At 46.3% G+C, this 23274-nt stretch overlaps 1 protein-coding gene across 1 annotated transcript in view; it reads left to right on the forward strand.

Annotated features, from left to right (window-relative positions):
- Positions 1–23274, forward strand: part of LOC124596341 (pre-mRNA-splicing factor syf2) — a 62552-nt gene that overhangs the window by 9170 nt on the left and 30108 nt on the right. The window contains exon 2 of the mRNA XM_047135444.1: positions 958–1098. Within this exon, the coding sequence (XP_046991400.1) occupies positions 958–1098 (141 nt within the window). The remainder of the gene's footprint in view (positions 1–957; positions 1099–23274) is intronic.

Here is a 23274-nt window from a genome sequence, read left to right on the forward strand (position 1 = left end):
ACATAAGACTAAAATCTGGAACATTTCACTCTTTGTGGGCACCATAACATATTGTTACAAATATGGGCTGTGCCCAAAAAATAAGATAAAGCACTTATGCAGGTTTAGGTGTCCATATTCTTATAGTTTTCTATATTTACAGTGCATCAGTTTTGTGAAACAATGTTTCATATGATAAATGGTTCATAGAAACATGCAACAGGCAGCAGTATTCACACTAGGTTTCTAGCTCATGCTCTTTCTGTAGCAAAAGTAAATGTAGACACCCAAACACAGGTCCCACAGCTATGGTAAGACTTACTATTGACTAATGATTACTGAAAGCAGTTACCTGGACAGATGGAGTTAGGAAGGGGGGGGGGGGGGGGGGGGACAGAGAGAGAGAGAGAGAGAGAGAGAGAGAGAGAGAATGTCTGCATGAGTCATGAGTGGGGTCTTTCTCCCTTCCCCTCTACTGCCCCCTTTTTTCATCCCCCTCTCCCCTGTCTATCTCTCATGTGCTCTACCCTCCTTCCGTCTTGTTGCGCAGTCACTGAACACTGATTCCCCCACCGAAATACCTGCCTCACTTGATGCTGCATCATCCTTCGTGCTGTGTGTATCCTTCCCCACCCTGTCCCTACCTCCATCTGCCCAGGCAACTGCTTTCAGCAACTGATAAACAATAGTCAATCTCACACTGCTAGAGTGTGCATTTGGGTGTCTATGCGGTTGTGTCTGCCCAGAATATCCATTGTTGTTTTTCATCTGGTAAATCTATTTTGACCATAACCACATTGCCAATCCATTGTTCGTTTGTAGTTTGACATTGTTTTCTATATGTGAACTGAAGTTTGATACTTAAATGAGAAATCATTTGGTTCCCTCCTGCCAAAAGTGAAAGCACTGAAAATCTTAACATGATTCTACTTTTGACTCTGTTGCTATTATATTATACATATCACATGATTGTTTCAGAATGAAGCACGCCAGTTGAATCACCAAGAAGTAGTGGAAGAAGACAAGCGCAACAACCTCCCAACCAATTGGGAAGCAAGGAAACGAAGAGCAGAGTGGATTTTAAATGATGAAAAGAAAAGAAGAGAGGCTGAAGAAGGTGTAAGTCACCCTATTTACCTCTAGGGTTTTTATTGGTATGTAGCGACAGGTGTATTTGTGGGTTTCCAGCTGAGCCGGTTTTACCTATGTACAGTACTGATTCAAAACCTTAATGTCCATTGTCTTGCAGTGAAAGAAAGCCAGGTCTCATCTACAGTGACAAAGGAGAGAGATTGTACTGCGTTGTAAGTCAGCTCATGCACTGTACTTGAATTGCTCATTTGGCAGGTGGCTGCCAATCAAAGACAAGTATAGGAGATAGACTGATTCAAACAAACAGTTTTCAAATGCCTCAGAATGCTCATATTATAGTTTTCTGTTTTATAGCATGCATTACCTATTTTGTATTTTTAGTTTTGCACTGCAGATGGAACAAAATTGCAATTCCAAATCACCATTATTAAATCTTTAATGAGATTCTCATTAATTATGTTATGTCTTCTAAAATACATCCATTGTGTTTGTAGTTAATTTCCCCCAAATTTTTTTGTGGGCTTTGTTAGTGGCATGACAGTTATTTCTCTAGAGGACCTGTGCAAGATACTTTGGATGAAAAAGTGCTGGAAGATAATGATCCACGGAGTTCTGAGTGTTAGTTATTGCACACTCGCAGATTTCTTTTCTTATTACTACATTTTGAGGAAAGTCTGGTTCATCTATAACTGTGTGAAACTATGTAACAGTAAGACTAGCATAACTGTCTATGTATACACACACACACACACACACACACACACACACACACACACACATTAAAATTTTATGGCACATTGATCTCTCTCATTCCTGTGTTCCCTCCAGGTGCTCACACTGTCAGTAAAGTAGGTATTGATCCTTTAAGCATTCAGAAAGTTACAGAAGTGCTGAGCAGAGATGTCAAGAGAACAAAATCTTCACACTGTTAAGAATACTCTCCTCTTCACATGTGAAGTGAAGTAAGGTACTACCACTCACTATTTTAGGAAATTCCTTTCTGTGCTCATATCACGAACAGGCTCAGACCAATTACATCAAAACTCTCAGGAATTACATGACAATCAGTCTTGGTCTGAAACTTAATCAGACTTTCTCAGGTAGTGACAAAATACATCCATCTGATTAACAGTTTTGTGCCATTCAACCTTGTGATTTTAGATCACAAGCATAGCTGTCTGCTGAAAAGTCACACATAACATTACATAGCAATTGTAATTGCACATATCTTTTTCAGTGGTGAGTCAAAAAATGAATAGGGACCAGACTTACTACCATGTATGTTCCTTTCAACCATTTACTTAGATGTCATACTACAAGAAAAGTGCACATACAAGATTCTCTTCATTTAATAATACATTGCTTAACTTCACTGTAAATAATACATGCTTAACTTCGCTGCACTTACGTTCTCTGTAGAGGCTAACCAACTTTTTTGTACTGTCATCTATTCTGCCAGTGACTATACTGTAAGTCATCAAGTTCTTGGGCCTGACCATAACTGTATCAAAACATCCAACTTCATACAACAATTAATAATACCTTCTCCTCATCATAATTCCACCACTCTCCCAGAGTGATTTAATTCCAATTTCTGTCATATGTATTCCATCTTGCCACCCACAAAGCACAGGATTGTTTACTCTCTAGTTTACCATGTTGAGGTTGTTATATTTGTGGTACAGTACACGACAGAGAATTGGCATAAGCAGTGTGTTGTTTTCATTCATTCATCATTAATTCATACATTGTATTCTATAAATCCCATCATTATGGAAAGCCTTCAGATATGTGAAATTAGTCAGGTTGTAAATTAACTGCCAAAAGCATCTATGTCGAGCTAATTACCTATAGATTATGATTGCTTGTAATATGAGTCACAAGCTTGTATTAATTGATGAAAGCATATCATTTTCCATTTACGGCTGTAGAAGTTTTATTCTCTATTGCAATTTTGGCATTATGCCATTGTCAAGTAGAAATATTCAATGCCGTGCCATTGCACAGATATAAGTCAAAGTATGGTAGCCTAGTGAGGTTGTGTTGCTGTTATACGCTGTTAATAGATAACACGTACATGTATCCACATTATTAGTAGTAACTATAACTCCAGTGCTGCCTTTGGCATTGCACGGGAACCAGTATCCTCAAAGGCAATTTGAATATCACCACATGACACTTGAACAATGTCTGAGGAGACATATAACATGAGTTGGGAGTGGCCTTGGAAAGAAACCTGAAAAAAAGAAGAAAAGAAAAAAAGTTGTTTGCATTTTAGTACTTCAGACTGGTTTGTCAGTATCTTCTGCTCACAGGACTGTGTACAAACTCAAACTGAAGCCCCCTGTGGGTTCGGGGGTAAGAATAGGCCCGCGGTATTCCTGCCTGTCGTAAGAGGCGACTAAAAGGAGTCTCAAACGTTTCGGCCTTATGTGATGGTCCCCTCTCGGGTTTGACCTCCATCTATCTAAATTATTCCGAAGAGCGAGCCAATTGGGGAAGGGCACCTTACATGGTGCACTGTATCCTTCGTGCAATTAGACCTACAGCCGTCTTTCTCGTCGTTGCCATGGTGTCCCGCTCGTTTTCGATCTCTTGGGCGATTACCACGCTGCACTCTGCAGTGTTTCTTTTAACTGTGACGACGACCTTGGCCATTTTTGCACCTAAGATCCAGCACGGTAGCCAGTCCGTTGTGGTGGGGTCGCCATGTACCCTCTTGGTTGTAGCCCCCTGACAACACAGGGATCGCTCTACTGATGCCTGCGCTGTTCACTCCCCACGTATGCCAAGGAGTAGATGCCCATCTCCCTGGGGCATCAGGACTCCCGGCAATGGCCATCCTGCCAGGTGGCCTTTGCTGTGGCTGGGTGGCGCCCGTGGGGAGGGCCCTTGGTCGGAGTAGGTGGCATCAGGGCGGATGACCCGCAATGAAGCGTGGTACATCATCTATCGCTGGTGGGCCTCCACCAGCAGTCTCTAAGCGATCGAGGTCTAACCTCAACGGGAAGAAATTGGATCAGAGATCGTTTCCCTCCCTAGCTACTCCATGGGAGGAACGTCTTGCTAAAGAAGGCAGTGGCGAATATTCACCCCGGTACCTTGTGTGTACGCGGGTTGATGGAGAATCGTTCGTGTCGACCAAGCCCCAGTTTTTTGTGGAGCATTTAGAGGACAAGTTCGGGGAGGTGGAGGGCTTGTCCAAGATGCGCTCTGGCTCTGTGCTCATCAAAACGGCATCCTCTGCCCAGTCACGGAGGTTGCTCAGTTGTGACAAGTTGGGGAATGTTTCAGTTACCATCACGCCGCATAAGAGTCTCAACATGGTCCAGGGTATTATATTCCACAGGGATCTTCTTCTGCAGTCCGACGATGAATTACGCGCCAACCTCGAACGACGAGGTGTTCACTTCGTCCGGCGCGTCCATCGGGGTCCGAGGGATAATCAGGTAGCCACCGGTGCCTTCATCTTGGCCTTTGAGGGTGATGTCTTACCTGAAAAGGTTAAGGTTATGGTTTACCGTTGTGATGTGAAACCATATATCCCTCCTCCGATGCGGTGTTTTAAATGCTGGAAGTTCGGGCACATGTCATCTCGCTGTACTTCCAGCATCACGTGTCGGGATTGCGGACATCCTTCGCATCCTGATACTCCATGTGCTCCGCCTCCCGTCTGTGTTAACTGTGGAGAACACCATTCCCCCTGCTCACCGGACTGTCGGATCTTCCAGAAGGAAAGGAAGATAATGGAATATAAGACCCTGGACCGCCTGACCTACACAGAGGCAAGGCGGAAATATGAGCGGCTACATCCTGTGCTCATGACATCTACCTATGCCGCTGCTGCAACAGCGGTCCGATCCTCTCCCGTGTCGTCACGTACTGTTGCCTCTCAGCTATGTCAAAATGACCCGGCCCCCTTGGTTGTGGGGAGCACTTCGCCCTCTGTTGCTCCATCTACTCCAGGAGCGACACCACCCCAACCATCGGGGACATTCGTCCCCCCTTCCCAGCCGGAGAAGCGTAGGGCTTCTTCGGCTACTCTAGCCAGGAAGGGGTCCCTTGGGGCCCTCCCTTCCCAGGCTTTGCCCAGTGTCAGAGCGGATACCCGCAAAGTTTTGAAGCAACCACCGGTCGCTGGTCATAGGGCTTCACGGTCGTCGTCCGTCCCTGAGACTGACCCAGTGGGGCCCTCCCAGCCAGACCCTCCCAAGGCACAGCGTGCGAAGCCGTTGAAGAAAAAGGCTCCCAAGCATCCTGACATTGCGGTGGCACCTGTCCCACCGCAACCTTCAACCTCTGCGTCTGAGGACGAGGTGGAGATCCTGGCGTCCGCTGAGGACCTCGATCTCGCCAGTCCCTCCGACGCCATGGAAAGCACTGGCACAGGTGCTCACTTGGAGGCAGAAGGTGACCCAGTGGCGTAATCTGCCTTCCCCGTCCCGTCACGCCTTTCCCAGCAATGGCCAGTACCATCCTCCAGTGGAACTGCAGCGGTTTCTTCCACCATTTAGCTGAGCTCCGCCAACTTATCGGCCGTCATCCTTTCCTTTGCATTGCTCTGCAGGAAACTTGGTTTCCAGCAATGCGAACCCCCGCCCTCCGTGGCTATCGGGGTTATTTTAAGAACCGGGCAACTTACGAAAGGGTGTCTGGTGGCGTCTGCATATATGTCCTGAACTCTCTTCACAGCGAGTTTGTGCCTCTACAAACAGCTTTAGAGGCTGTCGCTGTTCGGGTGTGGACGCCCCAGGCCATTACCGTCTGCAGTATTTACCTTCCACCTGATGGTACTGTCGCGCAGCATGTCCTGGCTGCTCTGATAGCACAACTGCCGCCACCTTTTTTGCTGCTGGGCGATTTCAATGCCCACAACCCTCTATGGGGTGGGACTGTCTCCGATGATCGCGGTCGGGCCGTGGAGCATGTGATGGCTCAGCTCGACCTTAGCCTCTTAAACACCGGTGCTCCCACGCATTTCAGTGTGGCCCACGGCTCGTTCTCGGCCATCGATCTCTCTATTTGCAGCCCTGGACTTGTCCCATCCCTCCACTGGAGGGTGCATCCTGACCTGTGTGGTAGTGACCATTTTCCCATCTATTTGTCACTGCCACAGTGTCATTCTTCTGGGCGCTTGCCCCGCTGGGCTCTCCACAGGGCTGACTGGCCAGCTTTTACTTCCGCTGTAACCATTGCGTCTCCCCCACAGGGTGACATTGACGAGGTGGTCTGTGTTTTAACCACGTCCATCATTTCAGCGGCCGAGGCTACCATCCCCCGTTCCTCTGGCCTCCCTCGGCGGAAGGCTGTCCCCTGGTGGTCACCGGAGATTGCTGAGGCTATTCGCGACCGTAGGCGGGCTCTCCAGCGTCATAGGCGGCACCCGTCTCTGGAGACCCTCATCGCCTTTAAGAGGCTCCGTGCCTTCGCCCGTCGACTTATTGCACGGTGTAAGCAGGAGTGCTGGGAGAGGTACGTCTCCTCCCTGGGCTCCCGTGTCTCGTCCTCGCACGTGTGGTCCCGGATCCGGCGGATTTATGGCTCCCAGACCCCTGTGGGTGTCCCTGGGCTCTCCTTGGACGGTGCTGTCTGCACGGACGCTGCCGCCATTGCTGAACGGCTAGCCGCGCACTTTGCTCAGAGCTCAGCGACTGCATCCTATCCCCCCGCCTTTCGCTCTCTAAAGGAGCGAGCCGAGCGGACGCCGTTCTCATTCCACGCGCGTCATTATGAAACATACAATGCTCCTTTCAGCGAGAGGGAACTCCTCGCTGCCCTCGCCGATTGCCCTGATACAGCACCAGGACCGGACTGCATCCACGCGCAGATGCTGAAGCATCTCTCCAGGGACTGCCAGAGACACATCCTCACCATCTTTAACCGCATTTGGAGCGAGGGCGTGTTCCCGTCGCAATGGCGAGAGGGTCTTATTGTCCCCATCGTGAAGCCCGGTGCGGACCCACTGGCGGTGGACAGCTATCGTCCCATTACCCTCACCAACGTTTTGTGCAAATTGCTCGAACGTATGGTGGGGCGGCGTTTGTGTTGGGTCCTTGAGTCGCGCGGTCTCCTCGCTCCATCTCAGGGTGGCTTCCGTCGGGGCCGGTCTGCAGTGGACAATTTGGTGCGGCTGGAATCTGCTGTCCGTACGGCTTTTGCCCGACGTCAGCACCTTGTTGCTGTATTTTTCGATCTGCGGAAGGCGTATGACACCACATGGAGGCATCACATCCTCGCCACGTTGCATGGGTGGGGTCTTCGTGGTCGGCTCCCGGCTTTTCTTCAAAGCTTTTTATTGCGCCGCTCTTTCCGGGTGCAAGTCGGTGCCACCTCTAGTTCCTCTTATATACAGGAAAATGGGGTCCCGCAGGGCTCGGTGTTGAGCGTCTCGTTATTTCTAGTGGCCATTAATGGTCTGGCTGCAGCAGTGGGGTCGTCGGTGTCTCCTTCTTTGTATGCCGACGACTTCTGCATCTCATTTAGCTCCACGACTACGGGAGTCGTCGAACGCAGGTTGCAAGTCGCCGTTCGCAAGGCAGCATCATGGGCTCTGGCTCATGGTTTTCAGTTCTCTGCTGCCAAGACTCGGGTTATGCACTTCTGCAGGCGTCGGACGGTCCACCCTCATCCTGACCTTTACCTCGACGGCCACCTGCTTGAAGTGGTGGACACTTGCCGCTTCTTGGGACTCGTGTTTGATGCCCGGCTCACATGGGTTCCTCATGTTACTCAGCTGAAGCAAAAATGCTGGCGGCACCTCAACGCCCTCCGCTGCCTTAGCCACACGTCTTGGGGTGCAGATCGCTGCACGCTACTGCAATTGTACAGAGCCCTTGTGCAGTCCCGGCTTGATTATGGGAGCCTGGCCTATGGGTCTGCGTCACCCTCAGTGTTGAAGTTGTTAGACCCCATACATCACTGTGGGGTTCGACTTGCAACTGGCGTTTTTCGCACCAGCCCCGTGGATAGTCTACTGGTGGAGGCTGGGGTTCCCCCGCTGCGGATTCGCCGCCATCGACTGCTCGCCGACTATGCTGTCCACGTACATTGCTCGCCAGGCCATCCCAATCGTCGCCTGCTTTTCCCTGCCTTGGTCCACCACCTGCCCGAACGGCGACCTCGGTCTGGGCTTTCCGTAGCTGTCCGTGTCCAGTCCCTGCTGTCAGAACTGGGGTCATTCCCTCTCCTGCCTCCCTTCCGGGTCCGTACACCTACGCCTCCCTGGTGTTTGTCCCGGCCGTCCGTCCATCTGGATTTGGCACAGGGACCTAAGGACTCGGTTCCGCCTGTGGCCCTCTGTCGCCGTTTTCTTGCGCTCCTCGCCTCATTTCCGGGCTGTGAGCCTGTCTACACTGATGGTTCCCTGGTTGATGGTCGCACTGCCTACGCTTTTGCTCACGCTGCCCATGTTGAGCAACGCTCCTTGCCGGCTGGCTGCAGTATTTTTACTGCAGAGCTGGTGGCCATCTTGCGAGCTCTTGAGCATATGCGTTCCTGCTCAGATGTGTCCGTCGTCATCTGCAGTGACTCCCTGAGTAGCCTCCAGGCCATCGACCGCTGCTATCCCTCCTCTCCTCTGGTGTCCTCCATTCAGGAGGCTGTTTCCGCCATTGCCCGTTCTGGTGGTTCAGTGGTCCTGGTTTGGACGCCCGGTCATGTTGGCATCCCAGGGAACGAACGTGTAGACAGGCTGGCCAAAGGGGCGATCGACGCCCCGGCTTTGGAGATCGGCCTTACGGCTCGCGACCAGCAGCTGGTGTTGCGCCGTAAGCTGATTGGGATGTGGGCTGCTGAGTGGCGTGGCATGACAGCCCCGAATAAGCTGCGGGCTGTTAAGGAGACGACCGATGTGTGGCGTTCCTCCCTGCGGGCTTCTCGCAGGGACTCGGTAGTCCTATGTCGGCTGCGCATCGGCCATACATACTTGACGCACAGCCATCTGTTGCGTCAGGAGGATCCCCCCTTGTGTCGGTGTGGGTCCCGGCTGACGGTCGGCCACATTTTGCTGGAGTGTCCTCGACTGCGCACACTCCGGCAATCTTTTAATCTCCCGGGCACTTTGGCTTTGGTTTTATCCGACGATGCCTCCATGGCTGATACCGTTTTAAATTTTATACGTGGTAGTCCGTTTTATGGTTCGATTTAGGGAGGTCCTGCGCCTTTCCCTTTCTGTGTTTATTGTCTGGTTGACTCTTTCCCATTTTTGATCTCGTGGTCAGTCAACCAGTCTCCGGCCATCTTCCTTTCTTCTGTTTCTTTCTGTCTGCTGTTCCTCTGTCCTGTTCTTGTCTGTAGTGTTTGTTGCTGCATTTGTGTGCTTTTAGCGCCTGGGGGGACGTCTCCTCCCCCTTTGGTTTTTATCTGCTTCGTAGATTTTCGGCTCGCCTGATTTTGGAATGGGGGACTGATGACCTTCGCTGTTTAGTCCCCCTTAAACATCCAACAACCACCACAACCACCACCTCAAACTGAAACCTTACACAAATCAAACAATGGAAACTCCAGGCAGGAATATCAACAGTGTCGGAAAAGACAAATTGCTGCTTACCTTAAAGAAGACAAGTCAAGTTGAAGAAGGCACAACTAAAAGACAGTCCCATAAAGCTTTCCCACAGCCTTCATCACAAAGGGGACACACACACACACACACACACACACACAAAAGCAAGCCCACCTCACACACACATGACCACCAACTCCGCATCTCAAGCCAGAATGCAGCATCACTTGGGATGCTAGCAGCAATCTAGAGGGGCAGGGATAGTAAGGTATGGGTGGGGGGAGAGGCAAACACTGTCTGTTGGAGAGTATAGGGACTAGACTACCAACAGGCACAGCCTCAGGAGGTTGTGGGGAAAGGAGGTAAGGGGGAAAAGGAGAGGAGCAGGGAAACAAGTGGATGCATTGGCAGAGGGCTGCAGATAAACAGGGTGGGAGGTGAGAATGGTGAGGAGGTGATAGGACAGAGCAGGTGGAAACTGTTGGGTGGAGGGTGTGGGGATAGTATGTTACCGTAGGTTGAGGCCACGATAATTATGGGAGCAGAGAATATGTTGTAAGGACAATGTCCATCTATGTAACTGAGAAAATCAGGTGGTGGAGGGAAGGATTCAGATAGCTCGGTTAGTGAAGCAGCCATTGAAATCAAGTGTGATATGTTCAGTTGCATGTTGTGCCACATGTAGTCTACTTTACTCTTGGCCACAGTTTGGCAGTGGCCAGTCATCCTGGTGAACAGCTGGTTAGTAGTCAAACCAAAATAAAAAGCTGTGCAGTGATTGCAATGGAGCTGACAAATGACATGGCTGCTTTGGCAGGTGGCCTAGCCCCTGATGGAGTAGGATAAACCTGTGGAAGGACTGGAATTGCAAGTGCTGGGTGGGTGGATAGGGCAGGTTTTGCACATGGGTCTTCCATGGTGATACGAACCATGTGGCAAGGGGTTGGTATTTGAAATTGCATAGGGATGGATTAGAATGTTGTGGAGGTTGAGTGGGCAATGGAACACCACTTTAGGGTAGATGGGGAGTATCTCAGGTAGGATGTCCCTCATTTCAGGGCACGATGATAGGTAATCAAAGCCCTGGCAAAGGATGTGGTGCAGTTGTTCCAGTCTGGGGCTGTACTGGCTGATTTAGGGGACACTCCTTTGTAGCTGGTTCATGGTGGTGGTGGGAGTATTTGGGCTGTGAGGGGAAATGGCATGCGAGATCTGTTTGCAGACTATATCTGGTAACAGTGCCTGTCTGTGGAGGCCTTGGTGGGACCCCTTAGCATACTGAGCATGGGAGTTTTTGTCACTGCAAATACACCGTCCCTGGATGGCCAAGCTATATGGGAGGAATTTTTGGTGTGAAAGGGATGAAAGCTGTCAAAATGCAGGTAATGTTGGTGGTTGGTGTGCTTATCCAAAGGCCTCACCTTTAGCCCTACACCCAGATTTAACCACACTGGACTTGTCAAAGACTTACTCTCGTTATCCTGATCCCTGCAATGGAAGCACTTCTTTGCTGCCAATCCCTCCAAACAAAACCACCCTAATTTCAATAGTGAACTGTGCCTCTTCCAGTTCATACCACCATCCAACTGTGACCCCTTCCCCCATCCCACTTAATCTCCCTCTGATCACCTTGCAGGAATTCCTTACCTCCAACTTAGCTTAAAAATACTTCTCCAGGTCACTTCCTCATAACACCAAACTTTCAGTAGAAGAAAGAACAGCTATACACAACCTCAAAACGAATCCTGACGTAATCATCCTACCTGCAGACAAAGGCTCCACCACTGTTGTTATGAACTGCAGTGACTACCTGGCTGAAGGCATCCATCAGTTATCTGATTCCTCCACCTATAAATTCTGCCAGAGTGATCCTGTCCCAGAAGTCCAACACAAACTCCAATCCCTGCTTAAAGCCTGAGGCCCTCCCCAGAACATCTCCCATGAATCCATTTCCCTCCTCACCCTTTTGACACCCCAAAATCCACAAACCCCACAGTCCTGGACACCCTACTGTGGCCTGTTATTGCGCCCCCACTGAAAGAATTTCGGCCTTCATTGACATTTGTCCATAATCTAGTCTCCCACGTCAGAGACACCAACCAGTTCTTTTACCGACTCTCCACCATCCCCACCCCCTTACCTCCCTGATCCCTACTCACCACTGTTGACACCACCTCCCTATACACCAACATCCCTCATACCCATGGTCATACTGGTATTGAATACTATCTTTCCCACTATCCTTCAGACTCCAAACCTACTACCTTATTCCTCATACCCCTTGCTAACTTTAACCTAATCCACAACTACTTCTCATTTGAAGGGAAGGTATATAAACAAAACTGCAACACAGCTATGGGAACCCACATAACGCCCTCCTTTGACAACCTTTTTATGGACCATCTAGAGGAGACCTTCCTAGCCTCCCAAAAGACCAAACCCCTATTCTGGTTCAGGTTCAAAGATGACATCTTCATGATCTGGTCTCAGGGCCAAGACACCCTATCTTTGTTCCTTCACAGCCTCAACACATCCTCTTCCATCTGCTTCACATGGTCCTCCTCAACCCAGTGGGTCACATTCCTAAATGTTTTCTCCTTTCTATTGGCTCCATCCACACCTTTGTCCGCATTAAACCCACCAACCACCAACAGTATCTGCATTTTGACAGCTGTCATCCGTTTCACAGCAAAAAATCCATCCCATATGGCCTGGCCACCCGGGGATGGCATATTTGCAGTGACAAAAACTCCCTTGCTCAGTATGCTGAGGGTCTCATTGAGGCCTTCACAGACAGGCACTATCCCTCATACGTAGTCCGCAGACAGAACTCCCGTGCTATTTCCCCTTGCACCCCAAATCCTCGCACCACCCCCAAAAGCCAGGCACAAAAGTGGTCCCCTTCATGTACCACCCCAGAATGGAACAACTGAACCACATCCTTTGTCAGGGCTTTGATTACCTATCATCATACCCTGAAATGAGGGGCACCCTACCCAAGACTCTTCCCACCCCTCCTAAAGTGGTATTCTGTCACCCACCCAACCTCCACAACATCATAGTCCATCTCTATACCATTCCCAGTACCAACCCCTTGCCACAAGAGTCATATCCCTGTGGAAGACCAAGGTGCAAAACCTGCCCTATCCACCCACCCAGCACTTGCTATTCCTGTCTTTTCAGAGGTTTATCCTACCCCATCAGGGGCCAGGCCACCTGTGAATGCAGCCATGTCATTTACCAGCCCTTCTGCAATCACTACACACCTTTTTATATTGGTATGACTACCAACCAGTTGTCCACCATGATGAATGGCCACTGCCAAACTGTGGCCAAGAGTAAAGTAGACCACATGTGGCACAACATGCAGCTGAACATAACACACTTGATTTCAGTGACTGCTTCACTTCCCTCCACCACCAGCTTTTCTGAACTATGTAAATGGGAGTTATCGTTACAACACATTCTCTGCTCCCATAATTATCCCAGCCTCAACGTATGGTAGCATACTGTCCCCACACCCTCCACCCAACAGTTTCCACCCACACTGTCAACATCTCCTCACCATTCTCATCTCCTACCCTGCTTATTTGCAGCCCTCTGCCAATGCATCCAGCTGTCCTTTTCCCCGCTCCTCTCCTTTTTTTTCCTTACCTCCCTGCTGCACAAACTCCTGACAATGTACCTGTTGGCAGTCTAGTCACTGCAGACCTCCAACAGACAGTGTTTATCTCTCTCCCCACCCGTACACTACTATCCCTTCCCCTTTCCCACCACCTCCATATTGTTGCTTGCGCAACACATGTGATGTTGCGTTCCGACGGGTGTGGGTGGTCTTTACTGACGAAGGCTGTGCCCACAAGCTTTATGTAATTGTCTTTTAGTTGTGCCTGTCTGCAACTTGACATGGCTTCTTTACAGTAAGTAGCAATCTGTCATTCCCTACATTGATGAAATCTTACACAGTAGTGATAGTGACAAATGTGGATGTTGTTGCTCAACACCATTACTTCTAATGGCTGTTGCTGTCAGTCCTTGATGGAGAGATTAAGCCTGAAGTATTAGTTTTTTTCTGATGAAAAGTGTTAACATTTATTGGAGTATGTGAGCTCACAGAGCAATAAACATTGGAATTCTGAAAATCCTCGTGAGTTCATGAGCATCAGCAGGAGTGTAGTTTCCAATTAACACAATCCGAATTACATGCACCAAAATTGTGGCGCCCTCAAATATTCTAAGTTCGGAGTTGGCGTCGCTGCGCGGGGGCCTCTCGGTGGGCCGCGGCCTGGTAGCAACCACGTGGTGCCGAACGTTAGCTGAGCATCAGGTGTAGCCCCAGCGTGTGATCCGGCTGCGTGGCTGGGAATTCCATGGTGATGCTGTGTCGATGAAGGAGACATGGCAGGAGTGCCAAAGATGGCGGACTTTGTGACACCTAAATGGCAGATATTTCACAGTTCATATAGCAATTAATAGTAGCCAGATGAATCATGATACCTAAAAAAGAAACATGTACATCACTATTATTTGCACGACGATTCTGATGGTGTAATCAGAGTTTCAATATCTTTATTAGTTTAAAGTTTAGTATCTAAATGTAAATTATACAAGTAACACTCAGCAATGAATTTCCAAAATCTAAGTGCTTCATCTGATTTCATTGATTGGCATGTCTTTATAAAGCTATTAGTGTAAACCTAAATTGGTTTGAATTACAGGCATGTAATTTCAATAGTACATGAGTTATTGGAGGTCAAAGTGGCTGGTTACTATCTTCTTCGTCAGGCCGTAAGTACTCCACAGTTACACGAAAAAACGGTAGCAGCACGCTTATAAATATATTTATGGATATAATAGAGGGAAACATTCCACGTGGGAAAAATATATCTAAAAACAAAGACTTGCCAAACGAAAGCGCTGGCAGGTCGATAGACACACAAACATACACACAAAACTCAAGCTTTTGCAACCAACGGTTGCTTCATCAGGAAAGAGGGGAAAGAGAGGGAAAGACGAAAGGATGTGGGTTTTAAGGGAGAGGGTAAGGAGTCATTCCAATCCCGAGAGTGGAAAGGCTTACCTTAGGGGAAAAAAGGACAGGTATACACTCGCACACACATACCCATATCCATCCGCACATACACAGACACAAGCAGACATTTGTAAAGGCCATTTGCGAAAGCTTGAATTTTGTTTGTATGTTGGTGTTTGTTTGTGTGTGTATCGACCTACCAGCGCTTTCGTTTGGTAAGTCACATCATCTTTGTTTTTAGATATATAAATATATTTATTCGTTTATATCCGGTATGTACTATTCACGAAGAAATTGGTTAAATATTTGCTGTGTTTTAGAAAGCACAGAGACATTAGGCTACTGGCCTACTTTTGCTTGCTATTCCTTTGATATATGTTTATTTAATTTGTTTATGTACTTAATAATGTGTGTTAGAGCGTGTTTATGGTCCAGCTGTAGAAATATTTAATTTAATTCAAGTTATTTAAATGTAAATTCAGTATTTTGATTGTGTTTCTTTATGTTTGTGAGTGTGCGTTGGCTTGAAGACATGGTGAGAGCACTCTAGCCAGTCACAGTGCTCGTTACTACAGCAGGCGACTACTGAAATGGAGAGAGGACAGGAGAGAGTACTGGACAGGATGGCACAGGACATGGGAGGGGCTGCACGCGACGGACGTACGGTCGCAGGAAAGACTTTGAGAGTGTGGAGTGGTTTGCACATGATTGCAGGAGATAGAAATACTTCGGAGTGCCAACTTGTGAACGTGTGAGATTTCTGTGAATACAGGAGATAGAAATACTTCGGAGTGCCAACTTGTGAACATGTGAGATTTCCACAGTTTCAACAGTGAAGACTTAGTATGCGTTTAGAGGTGAATGTCTCGCGAGCTATGTTGTTGTTCATAACGAATTATGTGAAGTAGGAATCTATTGTTTCCCTGTTATTCAACTTATATTTTATTTAATAGCTGGGCCATCGACACCAATAAGTGTTTTGCAGAAATGCACCGCATTCTCAACAGTGCTTCTACTATCGTACTAATCATTTAAAGCTGTTAAGATAGTACCTGCAGATTTTATTTAATTGCAATCTTTCATTTATAAATTTCTATGTAACATTCGCAATTGCTGAGTGATAGGAACCTTCGGCCATTCGATTCATGTGTGTATTCATATTATATACTGTAGGCTCGGCAGTATTTGGCTTGTAATGTGGCAACTATGTATCCCAGCCCCTAGACAACGAAACCAGCCAAAACTTTTAATAATTCAGCTCTGAGTCTGAGGCTACGTATTTGAGGGCCCTCACTACCAGTTCACATTTATTGTGAAGGCCCGCAAGACATACAGTTATTTCTTGCTGGGCAGAGCAAGAACACACACAGCTGATTTGTCTATGACAGTGTGCATTATTGTTAACAGTATTTTAGAATCCCAAGTCATTCTAATTAATTATAGAAGCCATTGCCAATAAGGTGACTCTATTATATAGCTTTGAATATCAACTGGTTTCAAACATTTTAAATACACTCTTGTTATTAATGATAAATACTAGTAGACACTACAAGTTTCGGCAGAAGATTGTAAGCCTCCCATTGTCCTCTAAGAGGCTTCTGCAGGGTGTTCATTTATCAACGTTCCATACTATTCGTACTGCACACTTCTGTAGAATGAATTCTTAGTTGCACTGCCTCCGAAGATTAAGCAATACGACTGCTCTGCTGTTTTACCTAGAGCCAGTTTAAGCGGATAAGGGTGGGATAAGTTAGTTAGAAAGTCAGATGCAATTTATATACGCAAGAACGCTCTCTCCTCTCTCTCTCTCTCTCTCTCTCTCTCCCTCTCTCTCTCCGTCCACCCTCCTCCCTCCTATGTGTCACACACCTAGTGAGGTGCTCAGAGCCACTTAGAAGCTTGTGCAACAGAAAAGTAGTATTTCATAATAAATCCTTTATAATAGTAAGTATATACCGATCACCGTCAGGAAATTTTAATCTCTTCATAAAAAATCTTGAATCTCTGTTGTCCATCTCACAGTAAAAAAACAAGGAAATAGTGGTTACTGGCGATTTTAATGTGGATTTATTGAAAAGCTCTCTCAGTGAACAATTATTGCAGTCAGTAACACTATCATTCAATTTAGTTCCTACTGTGAATTTTGCAACTAGGATATGTAAATGGTCTGAGACTGCTATTGATAAGATCTTTGTAGACAAATCTGGGGGAAAAGAAGTGATCATGACATGCAGCATCTTGTGTCAAATGTTGCAGCTTGTCAGGATAAAAGGTCTATTAAATCTGAGTATGGGAGGGTAGTAAATCAGTCAAAAATATTGAGAAATTCAGGATATTGCTTGAAGACATGAACTGGATAGATGTTTTCAGTACTTCTGATTCAAATGGAAAATACAAAGCATTCATTAATAAAGTTACTTCCACTTTTGAAAATTGTTTTCCCCTAGGGGTAACTCAGATCCCGCAGAAATAAAAAAAAATAATAATAAACCATGGATTACACAAGGAATAAACATGTCATGTGGGACAAAAAGGAGACTGCATCTACTATCTAGGAACAGCTCTGGTGTTAGCATTGTAATGCATTACAAAGAATACTGCAAAATATTGAAGCAAGTAATTCAGAAATTTAAGCAGCTTTATTATGAGAGAAAGATAATTACATCAGGCAACAAAATAAAAACTGTATGGGATATAGTGAAGAGAGAGACAGGTGGGGTCAAAAAGGAAGAGGAACAGATAGCTCTAAAAATAAGTGAGACTTTGGTAAGAAGTGCATGTAGTGTTGCAAACCTCTTAAACAAGTACTTCATTTCCGTTACTGACAGCTTGGAGTTACCAGGTTTGGTGAACAGTGCAATGGGGTATCTGAGACCAGTTTTTAAAAATAGCTTCAGTAAAATGTAATTGACATTCACATCCTCCAAAGAAAAAGCACCCATCATAAAATCTTTAAAGTCTGAGTGTTCTAGTGGGTATGATAACATATCAACAAAGTTAATCAAAGAGTGCTTACACGAGTTGTGAGTTCTGTTTTAAGTTATTTGAGTAATCAATCTCTTATCAACAGAACATTTCCAGACTGGCTAAAATATGCCGAAGTTAAGCCTCTTTACAAGAAGGGGGATACAGAGATAACATCAAACTATCAACCGGTTCCACTTTTGCCAGATTTCTCAAAAATATTTGAAAAGGTTGTGTTCAAGTGTCTCCTTAAGCATCTGGCTGCAAATAATATATTGTCCAAGTCACTGTTTGGGTTTCTTAAGGGTTCTGATATAGAGAAAGCTATTTACATGTATAGTGAGAATTTAATTAATTCATTAGATGATAATTTAGGGGCTACTGGCATTTTCTGTGACCTGTCAAAATCCTGTGACTGTGTGAACCACAGCATTCTCTTAAGTAAATCTGAATATTATGGTTTCACCGGCAGTGCTGTGAAATGGTTTGAGTCTTATCTAACCAAGAGGAAACAAAGGGTGTTGTGAAATACCTGTGAAGTAAGCAGTCAGTTTTCATCTGATTGGGAATTAATCACGTGTGGGGTTCCTCAAGGTTCCATATTGGGTCCGTTGCTTTTTCTTGTGTACATTAATGACATCTTGCCTATTACATTGTCAGGTGCTAAGTTCGTTTTGTTTGCAGATCATACAAACATTGCAATAAGTAGCAAGTCAAGTACAGATTTTGAAATAGCTGCTGACCAAATTTTCACTGACTTCAGTTAATTGGTTAAAGCTAATTCAGTGTCATTAAACTTTGAAAGGACCCACTAATGCAGTTCATAACCTGTAAGAGATTTTCTTCCAGTATGTGTATAACACATGAAGACATGCAGATCAAAGAGGTTGACAGTGTTAAATTTCTGGGATTATAACTTGATAATACACTCCTGGAAATTGAAATAAGAACACCGTGAATTCATTGTCCCAGGAAGGGGAAACTTTATTGACACATTCCTGGGGTCAGATACATCACATGATCACACTGACAGAACCACAGGCACATAGACACAGGCAACAGAGCATGCACAATGTCGGCACTAGTACAGTGTATATCCACCTTTCGCAGCAATGCAGGCTGCTATTCTCCCGTGGAGATGATCGTAGAGATGCTGGATGTAGTCCTGTGGAACGGCTTGCCATGCCATTTCCACCTGGCGCCTCAGTTGGACCAGCGTTCGTGCTGGACGTGCAGACCGCGTGAGACGACGCTTCATCCAGTCCCAAACATGCTCAATGGGGGACAGATCCGGAGATCTTGCTGGCCAGGGTAGTTGACTTACACCTTCTAGAGCACGTTGGGTGGCACGGGATACATGCGGACGTGCATTGTCCTGTTGGAACAGCAAGTTCCCTTGCCGGTCTAGGAATGGTAGAACGATGGGTTCGATGACGGTTTGGATGTACCGTGCACTATTCAGTGTCCTCTCGACGATCACCAGTGGTGTACGGCCAGTGTAGGAGATCGCTCCCCACACCATGATGCCGGGTGTTGGCCCTGTGTGCCTCGGTCGTATGCAGTCCTGATTGTGGCGCTCACCTGCACGGCGCCAAACACGCATACGACCATCATTGGCACCAAGGCAGAAGCGATTCTCATCGCTGAAGACGACACGTCTCCATTCGTCCCTCCATTCACGCCTGTCGCGACACCACTGGAGGCGGGCTGCACGATGTTGGGGCGTGAGCGGAAGACGGCCTAACGGTGTGCGGGACCGTAGCCCAGCTTCATGGAGACGGTTGCGAATGGTCCTCGCCGATACCCCAGGAGCAACAGTGTCCCTAATTTGCTGGGAAGTGGCGGTGCGGTCCCCTACGGCACTGCGTAGGATCCTACGGTCTTGGCGTGCATCCCTGCGTCGCTGCGGTCCGGTCCCAGGTCGACGGGCACGTGCACCTTCCGCCGACCACTGGCGACAACATCGATGTACTGTGGAGACCTCACGCCCCACGTGTTGAGCAATTCGGCGGTATGTCCACCCGGCCTCCCGCATGCCCACTATACGCCCTCGCTCAAAGTCTGTCAACTGCACATACGGTTCACGTCCACGCTGTCGCGGCATGCTACCAGTGTTAAAGACTGCGATGGAGCTCCGTATGCCACGGCAAACTGGCTGACACTGACGGCGGCGGTGCACAAATGCTGCGCAGCTAGCGCCATTCGACGGCCAACACCGCAGTTCCTGGTGTGTCCGCTGTGCCGTGCATGTGATCATTGCTTGTACAGCCCTCTCGCAGTGTCCGGAGCAAGTATGGTGGGTCTGACACACCGGTGTCAATGTGTTCTTTTTTCCATTTCCAGGAGTGTAAATTCAGTAGGGAAGGGCATGCCAAAGAATTGCTGAAGCACCAAAACAAGTCTGTGTGTGCAGTGAGAATGATGTCAGATGTAGGAGACATAAATATAAAAAACCTGCATACTTTGCTTACTTTCATTCTATTATGTCATATGGGACCATATTCTGGTGTAACTCATCAAACCGAGCAAAGGTTTTTAGCATGTAAAAGCATGTAATAAGAAACATTTGTGGTGTAAATTTAAGAACAACATGTAGAAACTTGTTGAAGGAACTTTGTATTCTAACCACTACTTCGTAGTATATTTATTCCTTAATGAAATTTGTTGCAAGCAATATCTCTCTGTTTCCAACAAATAGCTCAATACATAGTATCAATACTAGGAATAAGAACAATCTACATAAAGAAGTAAAATCACTTACCTTGGTCCAGAAAGGGATCCAATATTCAGGAACACACATTTTCAATAAAGTGCCAGCAACCACTAAAAATTTGGTTCCAGGTAAAACACGGTTTAAACAGAGTTTGAAAGACTTGTTGATAGGCGACTCCTTCTACTCTATGGATGAATATCGTAACAGGGTCTGTTAGAACAGCTTAAGTAAAAATGTCAGTTAGATTTCAATTTTGACTGCACTCTGTCAGAACAGTCAAACTTAGGTATTTTGTGTGTGGTAAATATATTAAAAATGCATAACAGCATTCCATTCTGACAGTGTATCAATTCTGTAAATATTAGCATTTCCTGTTTACTGTAATGTATTCATCTATTTGACAATCTCCTCACAAATGACCAGGGTAGTAAGTATTATATTCAAATGTTTTATGTTATACTTTCTGACATATTCCACACCCACATCATCATCTCATTTTTTGGGACTGTGGAACGAAAACTTAATCTAATCTGTTACAAGTGTAAGGACTCTAAACTTTTATTTGGGTGTAGTAGGGTTAAAACCCCTTTTTTTGTTTCCAGAAATTTTTAAATGCTGGGATTCTCCCTTTGAAGGCCCTGTCAGATTTCCTGCCACTTCGTCAGTCATTAATGATATCAATGAAATGTTAATCGTAAATTATCTTTTCTCTTTAGCTCACTCATCTTACTTTTTCTCCTGTATCCCTGATGCCACATGCAGTATGGTTTAAATTGATTGACATCTGATGTTTAAGGTCTGAAATTGTGATGTCACAAAAGGTCTTACCTGCTGGCTATGCTGCAGTGTTCCAATCTCTGCAGCCATAGAAAGTAACTTTAAAGTCGTATCTCCAACAATAATCATGTCAAGATTCTGAAATTCATATAGGGTATAGCCCTTCTTTAGATTACTTCCCTTACACATTTTAAGACAGGTAAAAGTAAATGTTATATGAATTTCCAACAGCAACAGCTAACTTAGACTGGCAGTCACAGTTCTTTTCAGAGGAAAGTGACAAACAATGGGAGCTGTCAATGCCAGGCTCACATTGATGTATTGCTAGTGGGAGCTGTCCTGCCCACTAGCTGTCATATGTCAAATATTTTGAAGTGAACCATAGTTGCTTTATACTCCACACTATCATCTTGGCAGTGATTTTGCCACCTGGCTTGACTGCCTAGGCAAACACAGAGTGGGCATGAGGAATGAAAATCGTCTACAGATGCTTGAATTTTGTGCAAAGTATCAGTTGTATTTCACCAATACATACTTTAAAGGCAAGCTGAACCACAAGGTTTCCTGGATGCACCCCGACTCAAAACATTGGCACCAATTAGATCTTATTTTAACTAAAAGGAAAGATCTGCATTACTTTCTTCATACACGTTCTTTCCTTAGTGCAGACTGTGACATGGATCATGCACTAGTAGCGACAAAAGTTCACTTTGTGACTAAGAAGTTCCACCCTGCCAGAACACCTTGCAAAACAAAAATTAATCTTTGACAAACAAGAAACACTGCTGCAGTAGAAGTATTTAGTGATGAGATACGAAAAGAGATGGATTCCTGGAACCCAGCCGCTCCTATTTCAGAAGACTGGCAGAAGATAAAATCGCTTCTTACTGGTACGGCTGGAAATGTGTTTGGTAATCTGGAAGCAAAATCACAGGATTGGTTCATCGAGAACAAAGATCTCCTGAAACCTCTCCTTGAGGCTAAGTGTCAGGCCACTGTCATCTGGCATAAAAACCAAAGCAATTCTACACGCGGAGAGCTAAGCAAAGCAAAGGCAGTTGTGCAACGCACTGTCCGCGACTGCATCAGTTCCTATTGGGAGCAACTTTGCACTGGCATACAGGAGTGTTTCAAGGCTTTCAACATTGGCAGTGTTTACTCAGGCATCAAAAGGGCCATTGAACCCATTCCAAAGAAGAGCGTAGCACTCAAGGAAATAGATGGAAAAGTCATCACAGATCAAAATCGTCAATTGCACTGTTGGTTAGAACATTACTCCAGCCTCTAATTACATTCCATCGACATTAGTCCAAATGCAATGGATGAAATTCCTCAGACGACGCCTTACCGTGACTAGACTGAGTGAGGTGACGCAGTGGCTAGCACAGTGGACTCACATTTGGGAAGACAATGGTTCAATCCCGCATCCGGCCATCTTGATTTCGGTTTTCCCGGATTTCCCTAAATCGCTCCAGGCAAATTCCGGAATGGTTCCTTTGAAAGGGCACGGCCGACTTCCTTCCCCGTCCTTTCCTAATCCAATGAGACTAATGACCTCGCTGTCTGGTCTCCTCCCCCAAACAACCCAACCCCCCTTATGATGACTTGGATGCCATGTCTACTGTGGAGGAGCTTCAAATAGCAATTGCACAGCTCAAACGTGGGAAGTGCCCTGGCAAAGACAACCTCTCCACAGAAATTGTAAAACTTAAGCCAGTTTTTCCACTGCTTTTCAACCTCTTACTGAAATGTTGGGCTGAGGGTACTGTCCTGCAAGACATGCACAATGTCAATGTTGTTACTTTATACAAAGATAAAGGTGATCGTGGTGATTGCAACTGTCACTGTGGAATCTTACTTTTGAGTATATCTGGAAAAACATTTTCCCATGTGGTGTTGGGCAGACTTCAGAAGCTTGCCGAGTGCATATTCCCTGAGTAACAATGTGGGTTTCATCCCCAAAGATCTACAGTTGATATGATTTTCACACTCTGGCAAATTCAGGAAAAGTGCCGCAAGCAGGAAACCCCTCTGTTAATTGTCTTTATTGACATAAACAAGGCTTTCAACAAATTTAGTAGAGAAGGACTGTATGCAGTTCTTTTGAAGATAGGGTGCCCTCCAAAGCTCTTAAAGATGATCAAGGCTTTTCATGAAGATATGGAAGGTGCTGTGGTCTTCGACTGAATCCCATCTGACCTATTAGCAGTGAAAAGA

This window comes from Schistocerca americana, chromosome 2, assembly GCF_021461395.2.
Source record: "Schistocerca americana isolate TAMUIC-IGC-003095 chromosome 2, iqSchAmer2.1, whole genome shotgun sequence".
NCBI classification, from domain to species: Eukaryota; Metazoa; Arthropoda; class Insecta; order Orthoptera; family Acrididae; genus Schistocerca; species Schistocerca americana.